Source organism: Dromiciops gliroides, chromosome 3 (assembly GCF_019393635.1).
Source record: "Dromiciops gliroides isolate mDroGli1 chromosome 3, mDroGli1.pri, whole genome shotgun sequence".
Lineage (NCBI taxonomy): Eukaryota > Metazoa > Chordata > Mammalia > Microbiotheria > Microbiotheriidae > Dromiciops > Dromiciops gliroides.
In genome coordinates, this window is record NC_057863.1 from 629,823,845 (window position 1) to 629,837,955 (window position 14,111).

Below are 14,111 nucleotides of genomic sequence, written 5' to 3' on the forward strand. Positions count from 1 at the left end.
ATATTTGTGTCATAGAAAAAGTTTGGGAGGCCCGCTTCTTTACCTATTTTTTCAAACAGTTTATATGGTATGAGAATTAATTGTTCTTTAAATGTTTGGTAGAATTTACTTGTAGATCCATCTGGTCCTGGGTTTTTGTTTTTGTTTTTATCCCTTAGGGAGTTCAGTTACAGCTTGTTCAATTTCTTTTAATAAGATAATATTATTTAAATATCCTATTTCCTGTTCTGTTAATTTAGGCAATTTATATTTTCACAAATAATTCATCTATTTAATTTAGAGTGACAAATTTATTGGCACATAGTTGAGCAAAAGAGCTCCTAATAATTATTTTTGTTTCATCTTCATTGTTTGTGAATTTACCTTTTTTCAACTTTGATACTGATAATTTGGTTTTCTTCTTTTTAAAAAAATATTAAATTAGTTAATGGATTATCTTTTTTATTGTTCTCTCCCCCCCCCCCAAGGCTCCTAGTTTTATTTATTCAATTTTTTTTAGCTTTCAGTTTTTTCAATCTTTCCTTTGATATTAAGGATTTCTATTTTTGTGTTTTGGCAACTATGTGGTGCAGTGGATAAAGTGCCCTATCTCCATTCAGGAAGACCTGAATTCAAATGTGACATCAAACACTTACTAGCTGTGTGACCCATGGCAGTCACTTTACCCTGTTTGCCTCAATTTCCTCATCTATAAAATGAGCTGGAGAAGGAAATGGCAAACTACTCCAGTATCTTTGAGAAAAATAAAAAACCAAATGGTGTCACAAAGAGTTAGACATAACTGAAACAACTCAACAAATTTTGGTGTTTAATTGGAAGTTTTTAATTTATAAGTTTTCTATTTATTTTAGTTGCATGCCCAATTTGTTGACCTGTTCTTTCTCTCATATTGATGTAAGTGTTTAGTGATAGAAAATTCCCCCATGTGTTAGTTTTCAATTAAAAAAATCTTCTTCAAGGGCTCATTATTGAATGTAATTTTCATTGTATTATGACTAGTAAGATATGAATTTAATATTTCTGCTTTTCCACATTTGTGAGGTTTTTATGTCCCAGTATTATGGTCAGTTTCTGCCACAGTGCCATAAACAGTTGAGAAATAGGTATCTTTCTTTCTATTTCCATTTAGTATTCTCTAGAGATGTATAATATTCAACTTTTCTAAAATTTCTTAACTTTTCTTGTTTATTTTATGTTTAGTATTATCTAGGCCTGAGAGGAGTAAATTGAGCTTCCCCACTATTATACTTTTACTCTATTTTCTCCTGTATCTCATTTAACTTTTCCCTCAAGAATTTAGATACTATGCCATTTTGTACACATATATTTTGTATTGATTAATTCATTGTCTGTTGTATTTTTTTTTAGCAAAACATAGTTTCCCTGTAACTTTTTTTTACTTTGTGATCATGATTGCTACTCCTACCTTTTTTACTTAAGTTGAAACATAATAGATTCTGTTCCAGACCCTTATTTTAACTTTATGTATATCCATCTGTTTCAAGTGTATTTATTGTAAACAGTATATTGTTGGATTCTGGTTTCTAATCCATTCTGCTATCCTGTTCCATTTTATGGATGAGTTCATTCCATTCACTTTCACATGATTGCTACTTGTATATTTCTTTCTATTCTATTTTCCTATACTTTTCTTTTTCTTTTTTACCTTTTCCTCTCTTTAACAGTTGGCTTTGCATCTGACTACTGCCTCCTTTAATCTACCCTCCCTCTTGTTACCCCTCTGATCCCTGTTGGGTAAAATGTATTTCTGTACTTAACTATGTGAAAGTGTATACTTTCCTCCTTTAGTTTAGATGAAAGTGAGGTTCAGGTGTTGCCTATTTTCCCTTTTCCTACCACTATTCACTCTATTGTTATGAGAAGGGATGGTGGTGACATAGGTGCAATACCTTCCTCTTTGTCACCTTGAACCACCCCTTCCCTAGCAATTTTTCCCCCAAATAGTGAGTCCTTCTCCCAGTAACTGTGGTTTTTGGGTTTCTCAAACACTATGCTATTATGTTTCTTTGCTTCTGTATGTTGTGTACATAATCTTTTTTTCCATTGATCATCCCATACTCCTCAGTCCTACCAAGGTACTAAATCATTTTAATGATTACTGCTTTGTAGTACAGTTTGAGATCTGGCGTCCATTGACTTTCCTGCTTTTCCAATTTTAAAGATTATTACCCTTGAGATTTTTGACCTTTTGTTCCCTTTGTATGAATTTTATCATTTTTCCTATAATATAAAAACTTATTTTGGGACTTTGATACAGCAAACAAGCAACTTAATTTGAAGTATCATAATGTTTATTATATTAGCTTGACCTATTCATCCCCGAGTAAATCTTTGTAGATATACTTACAAATATTTTATAGTTTTTGTGGTTATTTTGAATATAATTTCTCCTTCTAGCTCCTTCTGCTGGGTTTTGTTGGTTATGTAAAGGAATGCTGATGATTTATATAGATTTGTTTTATATTTTTTATATATAACTTTGGTAAAGCTAATTATTTCAGTTATTTTTATTTGTCTCTAGGATTTTCTAAGTACACTACTATATCTAAGTACACTACTATATCATCTGAAAGTGGACTAAGTACACTACTATACACTACTATATCATCTAAGTACACTACTATATCATCTGAAAAACATGTTAATTTTGTTTCATTTTTTGCCAATGCTTATTATTGCTGTAACTAGCATTTCTAGTGCTACATTAAAAAGGAATTGTGATTATAGCCACCCTTACTTTACCACTGATCTTATAAAAAATACTTCTAATGTTTCCTCTTGAATTTAGATAAATACTTTCTATATTTAAGAAAGCTATTCCTGTGATTACTAGTGATCTTAATAGAAATTACTTTTGGATTTTGTCAAAAGCCTTATTAGCCTCTCTTCATATAAATGATTTTTATTTGTTAATAACATGTTTTTTAATGTTTATATTCTTCCTTATGTTGAACCTGCATTATTGGTATACATTGTGCATAGTCTTTCTAATATGCTATTTTAACCTATTTGCTAATATTTTATTTAAAATTTTTACATCGGTGTTCATTTGGGATATTGGTTTAAAGTTTTTTCTGCTTTGTCTCTCCTTGGTTTCAGTATCAAGGCCTTATTTGTATTGTAGAAAAAGATGGGAAGAGTACCTTCCTTTCTTATTATTGCAAACAGTTTTAGTATTAGAATTAAATATTCTTCGAATAGTTGGAAGAATTCACTTGTGAATCCATCTGGCCTTGGAATTTCTTTTTTTCCCTTTGGGAGTTCATTCATGGTTTACTTACTTATCCCCCTCTGTAATTGGATTATTTGAATGGTTTCTTTTTTCTTTGATTAATCAGGATTTTTTTTAGTTTTATAAGTATTCCTCTTTTCTCTAAGTCATAAGTTTTGTTATCACATGATTGGGAAAAATAGTTTTCTGATTATTTTATTTCCTCTTTAATTGTTATGTTTTATTTTCTTTTTTTGCAGGGTAATAAGGGTTAAGTGACTTGCCCAGGGTCACACAGCTAGTAAGTGTCAAGTGTCTGAGGCTGGATTTGAACTCAGTTCCTCCTGAATCCAGGGCTGGTGCTTTATCTACTGGGCCACCTAGATGTCCCAAGATCTCAATGAGTTTTATTTTTTAATTTTATTTATTTTTGTGGGCCAGTGAGGATTAAGTGACTTGCCCAGGGTCACACAGCTAGTAAGTGTCAAGTGTCTGAGGCTGGATTTGAATTCAGGTCCTCCTGAATCTAGGGCCAGTGCTTTATCCACTGCACCACCTAGCTGCTCCCATAAGTTTTCATTTTTGGTAGAATTTGGTTTTTCTCTCTCTCTCTCTCTCTCTTTTTTTATTTTTAAAGGGAGGCAATTGGGGTTAAGTGACTTGCCCAGGGTACAGCTAGTAAGTGTTAAGTGTCTGAGGCCGGATTTGAACTTGGGTCCTCCTGAACCCAGGGCTGGTGCTCTATCCACTGCGCCACCTAGCTGCCCCTCCTCTCTTTTTAAAAATCAGGGTAGCTGTTTATTAAGAAAAGCTCCTAGTTTTATTTGTTAATTCTATCCACTTGTCTTTTTGCTTAAAATTTTATTAATCTATTATCTACTCGAAAAGAAAAGCAAATGGTACATAGTCAACTTGTATTGTCATGTACAGGCCTTTTTCTGTTCTATTATGTGTATAAAAATGCACATTTATTTACTGTTAAATTTGGAATTAAAAAAGCAAGGAAAAAATTATGCTAACTTTGTTCTTTCTTCTTTGCCCCTGGTTAGGAATGAGTGTGGAGTATGAAGAAGCAAACTGGTTTTTTAGAATTCAGCATCCAAAATGGAGATATGAGTCTTAGTTGTTTATAGTCTTTTGGAGATATTGTCCTATTTCTGTGGGCCAAAGTGAAATTGTCCCCTCTTCCCCATTTCCCTGAGCAAGTGTCATTTTATCGGTTTATCCATAGAGCTCCTCTTTTTTAAAGTGAGATGCCCACTGGTAGGGTAAAGCCTGCGAACTGTGAATAATATCAATCTGATTGCCTGAGGAAGCTAGGTGACCAGTAGATAGAATTAGGAGAATTTAGTTTAAAGCTCTCTAAGTGCATATTCCCTCTCCTCCCCATTTTTCTGTCAGGGCTTCTCTGAGAGAATGAGTTGGGAATGGTGAAGGAGTAGAAAAGGAGGTACCTGGAGTATGGGGGACACCTAGGGAGAGAGAGCCTGGGTAGCCAGAGGGCTATGTGAGTACACTGGCCCCCCCTCCACAATAGGGAAAAGGCCCCAAAGAGAAACACCCTGCTTCACAGTTTTACATAGGGCTCTGTTGCTGGGGCGGGGCTCCTCAGATTCATTTGGGTGCTCTTTTTGTCAAGTCTGAGATGAGGTTGTGGAGGTAGGTTGCTGAGGCCTGTTATTTACAGTCATTTTCCTTTAAGGCATGTTACTGATCTTAATGTTTCTTGTCAAGACTTAGCTAATTGGAGCTTTTCTGTAGCTTTATTGCATCATTGTCCCTATACTTAGGGCACAGTTTTATTAAAAGTACTGCATTAAGGACCCCAGCAAGCCTGTGTCAGAACTTAGACTTCTGCATAGGCCACTGAGCTGCCCTGCCTTTTGTTTTATGGAGCTCAGTGCTGTATTGGTTCATAAATGGAAATTGATAGAATAGTAGAGCTAATAGTAGTAGTATGATGTTGTAGTATAACATAGTGCACATTTATTAACACTAAATGTTCAGACTGTGACTTCTTAATTTCATGTTGCTTTCATGAAGTGTTTTAATGTTGTAATTACTCATAAAATGAGGTTTCTATGGTAACTGGCTCTCAGCAAGCTCTTTTGATTGGCTACATATCCTCTTCCTAGTTAGACTGGGCAGTACAGGAAGTCAGCATGCTTTTCACCAAACTCAGCAGGGCTAGGAGCTTGATAGGTCTCTCTGTCAGGAATGGCTGACAGAAATTGCAAATGATGACCTACTGGCTCAGTTGGGTGGAGTTGTCCCTGCTACATATCTTTGCCAAGCTTCCCATTTGGTCTGGTAACTGCTACAATTAGGGATGACCTCTCAGCTTTGCAGGTATGGTATCCTTCATGGGCTGGGGGCGGGTGGGTTCTGTCTGTGGGTGCTATGCCTGCTGAGCCACTTTCAGGAAGTGATGGGTAAAACAAGTGGAAGAATGCAAAGTACAGCCCTATACTCTACCACCAGCTCTCTGCTGGGAAACATGGCCGTGTGGGGAGCTGACAGCATGAAAAAGGCCACAGATGCTGACTTCCTGGAACTGGTCCCTATCAGCTAAGCGCCTTAGACTTAAAGGAAACTGTGACAGGAAGTCCAACCACACATAGTGAAAGAGAATTCTGGCAGGTTTTCTTATACTTGGAACATAGAGGGGCTGGCAATCTGGGTGGGCAGTTTGTTTTCCCTCATTGTTGGGATTTTCATGGTGCTTTGCCCTGCTACAAGCCAGCATGGCAAATAGCTGGGCTTATTATTTAAATAACTGATTAAAAATTCAAATATAAACATAAGAAAAAACCCATTGAACATAATACTTTACAATTGCTTAATTGAAAAAAGTGAATTTTAATATCCCAAATGGGAAAATAATAGCATCTTAGCTATTATTCTGGGTCTTCTCCAGCTTTCTTTGCCCATTTAACCCTTACTTGTACATATGTTTTTCCTTTTATATAGTTATCGGTCTTTGTACTATTTTTCCAGTTTTACTTTACTTCAGTATGTAGTAGCCGGGCAGCCTTGGAACCAGGAAGACTGGGGTTTAAGTTATGTTTCTCACACATTGACTTCATGACTCTTAAGTCATGTAAGGCATTTAATTTCCCAGTGCCTCAGGCAAATTTTTGTTTGTTTTTTGTTTGTTTTTATTTTAGTGAGGGGCTTAAGTGACTTGCCCAGGGTCACACAGCTAATTAAGTGTCAAGTGTCTGAGGTTGGATTTGAACTCAGGTCCTCCTGACTCCAGGGCTGGTGCTCTATCCACTGCACCACCTAGCTGCCCCTCAGGCAAATTTTTGAAAATAGAAGTTGCAGAGAAAGGAACAACTTGTCCTGGTAGAAGGAGTTTCTTCATCTCAGATTCCTTTTATTGATGCAATCACAGATCATTCAGACCCTAATCCTTTTCTGATTTCTCTATGTTCTTGTATTTGCTGTTTTTTTTTTAAATTATAAAATGTTCTTTTTTTTCCTCAACATCTGTTTTTATAAGATTTCCAGTTTCAATTTTTTCTCCCTCCTTCCCCCTTCTCCAAAGACAGCAAGCAATCTGATATAGGTCATATATGTACAATCACATTAAACATTTCTGCTGTTAAAGGCTAAAATTTTAGCTAACCTGTCTAAAAATCTAATGAGTGGTCGCCAATAAATTATAAGCTTTAGCAAGAGTTAGACTTTTTTTTTTTTTGGTGAGGTAATTGGGGTTAAGTGACTTGCCCAGGGTCACACAGCTAGTAAGTGTTAAGTGTCTGAGGCTGGATTTGAACTCGGGTACTCCTGACTCCAGGGCCGGTGCTCTATCCACTGCGCCACCTAGCTGCCCAAGAGTTAGACTTTTAAAAATTTATTAAGGAGAATAAGAATTTGGTAAAGAGAGAAGAAAAGGCCTAGATTCCTATCTATTGAAGGGAGAGCACATTTCTAGCTGCCTTCTCTACCAGAGTCCTCAGGAAAAGAGAGCGAGTCAGAGCACCCAGCTCTTCCTTCTTCCTCCCACTAGCAAACATCACTTCCTGACACCAAAGAAAAGACCTTCCTTTCATGGCGGAACTTTTCGACAGTAAGTCTCCAGCGGGTGGCGTCATTCCAATCGTTATACTGCATTAGTCATGCTGTACAAGAAGAATTGGAGCAAAAGGGAAAAACCTCAAAAGAGAAACAAAGTAGAAATAGTATGGTTCATTTCTGCATCTAGATTCCACAGTTCTTTTTTCTAGATGTGGAGAGCATTTTCCAACATGAGTCCTTTGGAACTATCTTGGACTATTGTATTGCTGAGAAGAACCTAGTCTATCACAGTTGATCAACACACCATGTTGTTGATACTGTGTACAATGTTTTCCTGGTTCTGCTCATATCAGTCAGCATCAGTTCATGTAAGTCCTTCCAGGTTTCTCTGAACTCCTGCTCATCTTTTCTTACAGCACAATAGTATTCCATTACATTCATATGCCACAACCTGTTCAGCCATTCTCCAATTGATGGGCATCCCCTCAATTTCCAATTCCTTGCCATCACAAAAAGAGCAGCTATAAATATTTTTGTACATGTGGGTCCTTTTCCCTTTTTTATGATCTCTTTGGGGAAAAAGACCTAATAGTGGTATTGCAGGGTCAAAGAGTATGCACAGCTTTATAGCCCTTTGGGCATAGTTCCAAATTGCTCTCCAGAATGGTTGGATCAGTTCACAGCTCCACCAGCAATGCATTAGTGTTCCAATTTTTCCACAGCTTCTCCAACATTTATCATTTTCATTTTTGGCACATTAGCCAATCTGATGGGTGTTGGGTCTACCTCAGAGTTGTTTTAATTTGCATTTCTCTAATTAATAGTGATTTAGAGCATCTTTTCATATGGCAATAAATAGATATCTTTGATTTCTTCATCAGAAAACTGCTTGTTCATATCCTTTGGCCATTTCTCAGTTGGGCATATTTGCTATTCTTAATCAGGATAGTTTATTTCTTTTTCTTTTTCTTTTTTTGGTTGAGGCAGTTGGGGTTAAGTGACTTGCTTAGAGTCACATAGCTAGTAAGTGTCAAGCGTCTGAAGTCGGATTTGAACTCAGGTCCTCCTGAATCCAAGGCCGGTGCTTTATCCACTGTGCCACCTAGCTGCCCCAAGATATCTTTTATTTTGATATCCCATAGATTATTCAGCCATTTTCCCAATTGTTGAACATATAGATTGCTTCCGACTTTAAAAAAAAAAAATTATATCATGATAGCAATTGTCAGATATTTGAAGGGCTGACAAGGGGAATATGGATTAGATATGTTTTGTTTGGCCTGCGGTAATGGATAAAAGTTTAGAGGCAGATTTGAAAATGATAGAATTGAAAAACTTAAAAAATGAAAGCTGCCCAAATGTGGTCCAGATTGCTGCTGGAGGGTGGGAATTCCCCCTCATCAGAAGGGATTCTTGTTCTGATCTGGGTTGAATGAAATAGTGTTTCTTTAGCACTCCCTCTGTACTGTCTGGGGTGGGGTTGCCAGAGGGCAGTTAAATACTTTCCCCCCCAGCCTTCTATCATCTCAAAGTATGTAATTGGGCTTCTTTTCACAGTTTCCTTCAAGTCTAACATGCTCAGTTATAACCCTGAGGATTGAGGTTTTTAATATGAATTCCCATTCTTTATGCTCCCTCCAGTATAAATCAAGCCATGGACATCAGTTAAATTTTTCTTTTTTAAATCAGTTTTTTTTTTTTTTTTTGGTGGGACAATGAGGGTTGTGACTTGTCCAGAGTCGCACAGCTAATAAGTGTCAAGTGTCTCAGGCCGGATTTGAACTCGGGTCCTGTGCTTTATCCACTGTGCCACCTAGCTGCCCCCTGTCAGTTAACTTTTATGAAGGGATATTTACCCAGGGATCTAGCAAGGACACAAGATTTTTTAAAAATTCCTCTAAAATGTGGTCCTTTTTTCTCTCTTACAGAGTCTCCATCAAGTTTGTTTTTAGATATGGTATTACTGATGAATGCGTTATTCCTTTACTTCTCAGCTAGTTCCTTGTAAGGTGCAGCATCTAGGCTATTGGGTCTGCCCTCTGCTGGGCTGAATCATGTAGGTTGATTCTTGGGGCTGGCTCCTCACCAGAGTTGGCTATTGCTGCCACTGATTCTGGTTTACCCAGGGGATGACGTTGTTGTAGCCTTTGCTGTTGTCTTCATCTTTTTTAAGTTTTGAATTCCAAATGCTATTCCTCCCTCCCTCCTGGCCCTCCTCTCTCCCCAAGATGCTAAGCAATCAGATATAGGTTATACATGTGTAATCATGTAAAACATTTCCATATTAGTCATTTTGTACAAGAAGACTGGAATAAAAGAAAAAGAATGAAAGAAAGTGAAAAAGAGCATGATTGACTTTATTAGAACAATTAGTTCTTTCTCTGGAGGTGGATAATATGCTTCAACATTAGTCTTTTGGGATTGTCTTGGATCATTGTATTCCTGAGAATAGTTAATTCATTCACAGTTCTTCATTGTTTAGTATTGTTACTGTGTACAACATTCTCCTGGTTCTGTTCACTTCACTTTGCATCAGTTCATGTAAGTCTTTCCAGGTTTTTTTGAAATCATCCTGCTTGTCATTTCTGGGTTTTTTTTTGTTTGCTTTCGGGGCAATGAGGGTTAAGTGACTTGCCCAAGGTCACACAGCTAGTAAATGTCAGGTGTCTGAGGCTGGATTTGAACTCGGGTCCTCCTGAATGCTGGGCTGGTGCTTTATACACTGCGCCACCGAGCTGCCCCCTTGTTATTTCTTATTAGCACAATAATATTCCGTCACAGTCATATACCACAGCTTGTTTAGCCATTCCTCAGTTGATGGGCATCCCTTCTATTTCCAATTCTTAGCCACCACAAGAAGGGCTGCTATAAATATTTTTGTACAAATAGGTTCTTTTCCCTTTTTTTGGATGTCTTTGGGATATAGACCTAGTAGTGGTGTCACAGGGAAAATAGATGGTCCTGGGGGTCCTTAGGTATTCCTCTGTAAAGAATTACAACTTTCACATAGTCCAATTAGAATAAAATGGTCTTTTATTTGGGTGCTAGAGAAAGTGAGCAAGAGGGAAGGAGATAGCTTAGAAACATTCTCCTCCCAGAACAGGAGAAAGGCCAAAGCTTTTAAAGAGGATGGATGGGGTGACCACCTGATAATGGAAAGTTCCTTTTGGGGTGGGGTGGGGAAAGATTCCTGAGAGTTGGGGGTATTTTTTTTTGGAATGATAATCCTGACCTCTGGAGTTATCCATGCCTAGCTGACTTTCCTGCTATACAGTTTTATCTCCTCTTCTTAGGTGTGTCTGTCCTGATATCTAGTTAGCCAGTTTAAACTTTAGTAGTCCCTTGATTCCTTGAAATGTCCTAAGCCCCATGTTTAGTGGTTTCGCTGGATTAAAGGATGTGCACAGTTTGACATTGTCCCTTTGGACATAGTTCCAAATTGCTCTCCAGAATGGTTGGATAAGTTCACAACTCTACCAACAGTGCTTTAGAGTCTGTCCAGGGGACTTCTAGTGACTTTTCTGGGCTTTTGAAGCTTACAAGGCAAGTAACTTGTTTTATTCTGTTTAGATACTTATTCATCTAAGATCAGGAAAAAGTAAACACAAAAGAAGCGGGTATCATGTGCTTAGGGACACACAGCAAGTAGGTAGGGAGATAAGGCTGTGTCTTCCTTCACCCAGAGGCTTACAGCAGTTTTTCCTTATTTGAAAACCCAAGTAAGACCAAAGGAAAGGCTTCTTGATCCTTGATCCTTGATCCTGTATTCTAACTCATTTCTGTCTTCTCCTTAACCACACAACACCAGACCCTCAATCCCTCATGGTTTACCAAGCCTCCATGTGTTGGATTAGAATCAGACAGGGAATATTGTGAATATTTTGTATGATCTACCAGGAAGGGCAAATCCTGGTTCATTGCTGGTTCTGAGCCCTCATTCGTCAATCCTCCTATAACTTTTATAAATAATTTCCCCACCCCTTTTAGTGTCAGTCTTGGGTGAAAGGATATGATAAATGATATGATATCTATATATCTCTATCTCTATATCTGTATATTGTTCGTTTGTTTTTCAGGGCAATGAGGGTTAAGTGACTTGCCCGAGGTCACACAGCTAGTGAATGTCAAGTGACTGAGCTCAGATTTGAACTCTGGTCCTCCTGAATCCAGGGCTGGTTCTTTATCCTTTGTGCTACCTAGTTGCCTGATATGATGAATATTAAATGGCAGAGATTACCTGCTTTCACTTACTGCTTTTGTGATCCTGAGGGTAAATCATTTAACCTCTTTGGGCTTAGTTTCCTCTTGTAAAATGAGGGGGTTGGAATATTTTTTTAAATTAAATTAAAATTTTTTAACTTAAAATTCACCTCTTCCTCTCACTGCCCCTTTTCCGAACAACAAAACCTCTGTTATAACCATATATCATCATCAAAACAAATTCCCACTATATTAAAAAAAAAAAAACGCCTCCATCTCCACTCTGACTGCATTACTTCTCTAACATCATCACAAGTCCTCTGGAATGTCATTGTGTTGATCAGAGTTCCCAAGTCTTTTGAAACAGTTTGTCTTTATTTACAGTATTGTTCTTCTTCTTCTCCAGGTTTTGTTTATCTCACTTGACATCAGTTAATGTTTCCTGTTTCTCTGAAACTGTCCCCTTCACCATTTCTTATAGCACATTAGCATTCTATCACATTTATGTATCATAACCTGTTCAATCATTCCCCAGTTTATTCCCTCAGTTTCTAATTCTGTACCACCACCACAAGAGCTGCTGTAAATAATTTTGTACATGTGGGTCCTTTTCCTCTTTCTTTGCCTTCTTTGGGGGAGAGACTTAGTAGCTGTATTGCTGGGTCTAAAGGACCTGTTTGGGGGCAGCTAGGTGGCGTAGTGGATAAAGCACTGGTCCTGGATTCAGGAGTACCTGAGTTCAAATCTGGCCTCAGGCACTTGACACTTAACTAGCTGTGTGACGCTGGGCAAGTCACTTAACCCTCATTGCCCTGCAAAAAACCACAACAAAACTAAAGGACCTGTTCCGCTTAATAGTTTTTTTTATTTTGTTAATTTTTTTTATCATAACATTATTTTCCAGTTACATGTAGAGAGAGTTTTCTTTTGGGGGTGGGGTGGGGCAGTGAGGGTTAAATGACTTGTCCAGGGTCATACAGCTACTAAGAGTCAAGTGTCTGAGGTCAGATTTGAACTGAGGTCCTCCTGAATCCAGGGCTGGTGCTTTATCCACTGTGCCACCTAGCTGCCCCAAGATAATTTTCAAATTTGTTTTTTTATAACATTTTGCGTTCCAAATTTTTCTCCCTCTCTTTCTTCTCTCTCCCTTCCCCAAGACAGAAAACAATCTGATAGAGGTTATACATATATAACAATCACATTAAACGTATTTCTGCATTAGTCATAGGGTTTTTTTTGTTTTTGTTTTTTGCTGGGCAATGAAGGTTAAGTGACTTGCCCAGGGTCAGACAGCTACTAAGTGTCAAGTGTCTGAGGCCGGATTTGAACTCAGGTACTCCTGAATCCAGGGCCGGTGCTTTATCCACTGTGCCACCTAGCTACCCCATTAGTCATGTTTTGAAAGAAGAATCCAAACAAAAGGGAAAGACTTCAAAAAAAGTAAAAAAGTAACAAAAAAGTAGAAACAACCTGGTTCAATGAATTCAGATTCCATAGTTCTTTTTTTCTGGATGTGGAGAGCATTTTACATTGAGTCCTTTGGAAGTGTCTTAGATTATTGTATTTCTGAGAAGAGCTACATCTATCACAGTTGATCATCACGCAATGTTGCTCTTACTGTGTACAATGTTCTCTCAGCATCAGTCCACTTAAGTCTTTCCAGGTTTTTCTGAAATCTGTTGGGCATAGTTCTAAATTGCTTTCCAGAATGGAAAGTTCACAGTTCACAAATCAGTTCACAACTCTGCCAACAGTTTATTAGTCTACTTATTTCCCTACATTCCCTCCAGCATTTGACATTTTCCTTTTTTTGTCAGCTTAATTTGATAAGGTGGTACCTCAGAGTTGTTTTAATTTGAGTTTCTCTAATAATTAAAATGACTTAGATCATTTTTATATAACTATTGATAGCTTGGTTTCTGCTTTTGAAAACATATCTTTTGACCCTTTATCAATTGGGCTCTTATAAATTTGACTCAGTTACCTATATGTATCTAGAAATGAGATCTTTATCAGAGAAATTTATTGCAAAGATTTCATCCTTCCCCCCCAGTCAGTTTATCTGCTTTTCTTCTAGTTTTAGCTATGTTGGTTTTGTTTGTACAAAACCTTTTAAATTTCATGTTATCAAAACTGTCCATTTTACCTTCAGTGATCTTTTCTAACTCTTGTTTGATCACAGACTTTTCCCCTGTCTGTAGGTCTGATAGGCAGTTTCTTCCTTGTGACATTGCCCTTTATGAGTAAGTTATGTACCCATTTGTAACTTATTTCAATATATAGTGTGTGATATTGGTCTAGACGTAGTTTTTGCCATACTGCTTTCCAGTTTTCCAGACTTTTTTTGGTTTGTTTGATCTAGTAGTGAGTTCTTGCTCCAATAACTGGGACCTTTGAATTTATCAAACACTGTGCTTATTTACTTTTCTATACTATGGACCTCTTTTGTCCTGCTGATTAACCTCTCTTGCCCAGTAAGTAACAAATTATTGTGATGATTGTGACTAGAGGGACTTTTGAGGGCCCCTTCTAGATGTAAAGCTTGGGTCCTCCAATTACTTAGGGTCTAGGTGCCTTTGATTCTTTATCATACTGTAGTCAGTCCATGTTTTCTTCTAGATTTAGCTTTGAAACAAAAGGTGTTCCTGGAGTTATT

The 14,111-nt window shown here is 37.5% G+C and overlaps 1 protein-coding gene across 3 annotated transcripts in view; it reads left to right on the top strand.

The window, feature by feature from the left end:
• Nucleotides 1-14,111, top strand: part of ACOT7 (acyl-CoA thioesterase 7) — a 166,636-nt gene that overhangs the window by 27,900 nt on the left and 124,625 nt on the right. Inside the window, exon 1 of one of the 3 annotated variants that reach the window (XM_043998763.1) lies at nucleotides 5,425-5,581. The exons of the other annotated variants lie outside the window; for them this stretch is intronic. Coding sequence (XP_043854698.1) covers nucleotides 5,562-5,581 — 20 coding nt within the window. The 5' untranslated portion in view covers nucleotides 5,425-5,561. Of the gene's footprint in view, nucleotides 1-5,424; nucleotides 5,582-14,111 lie in introns of those variants that run through there. 3 annotated transcript variants of the gene reach the window in all.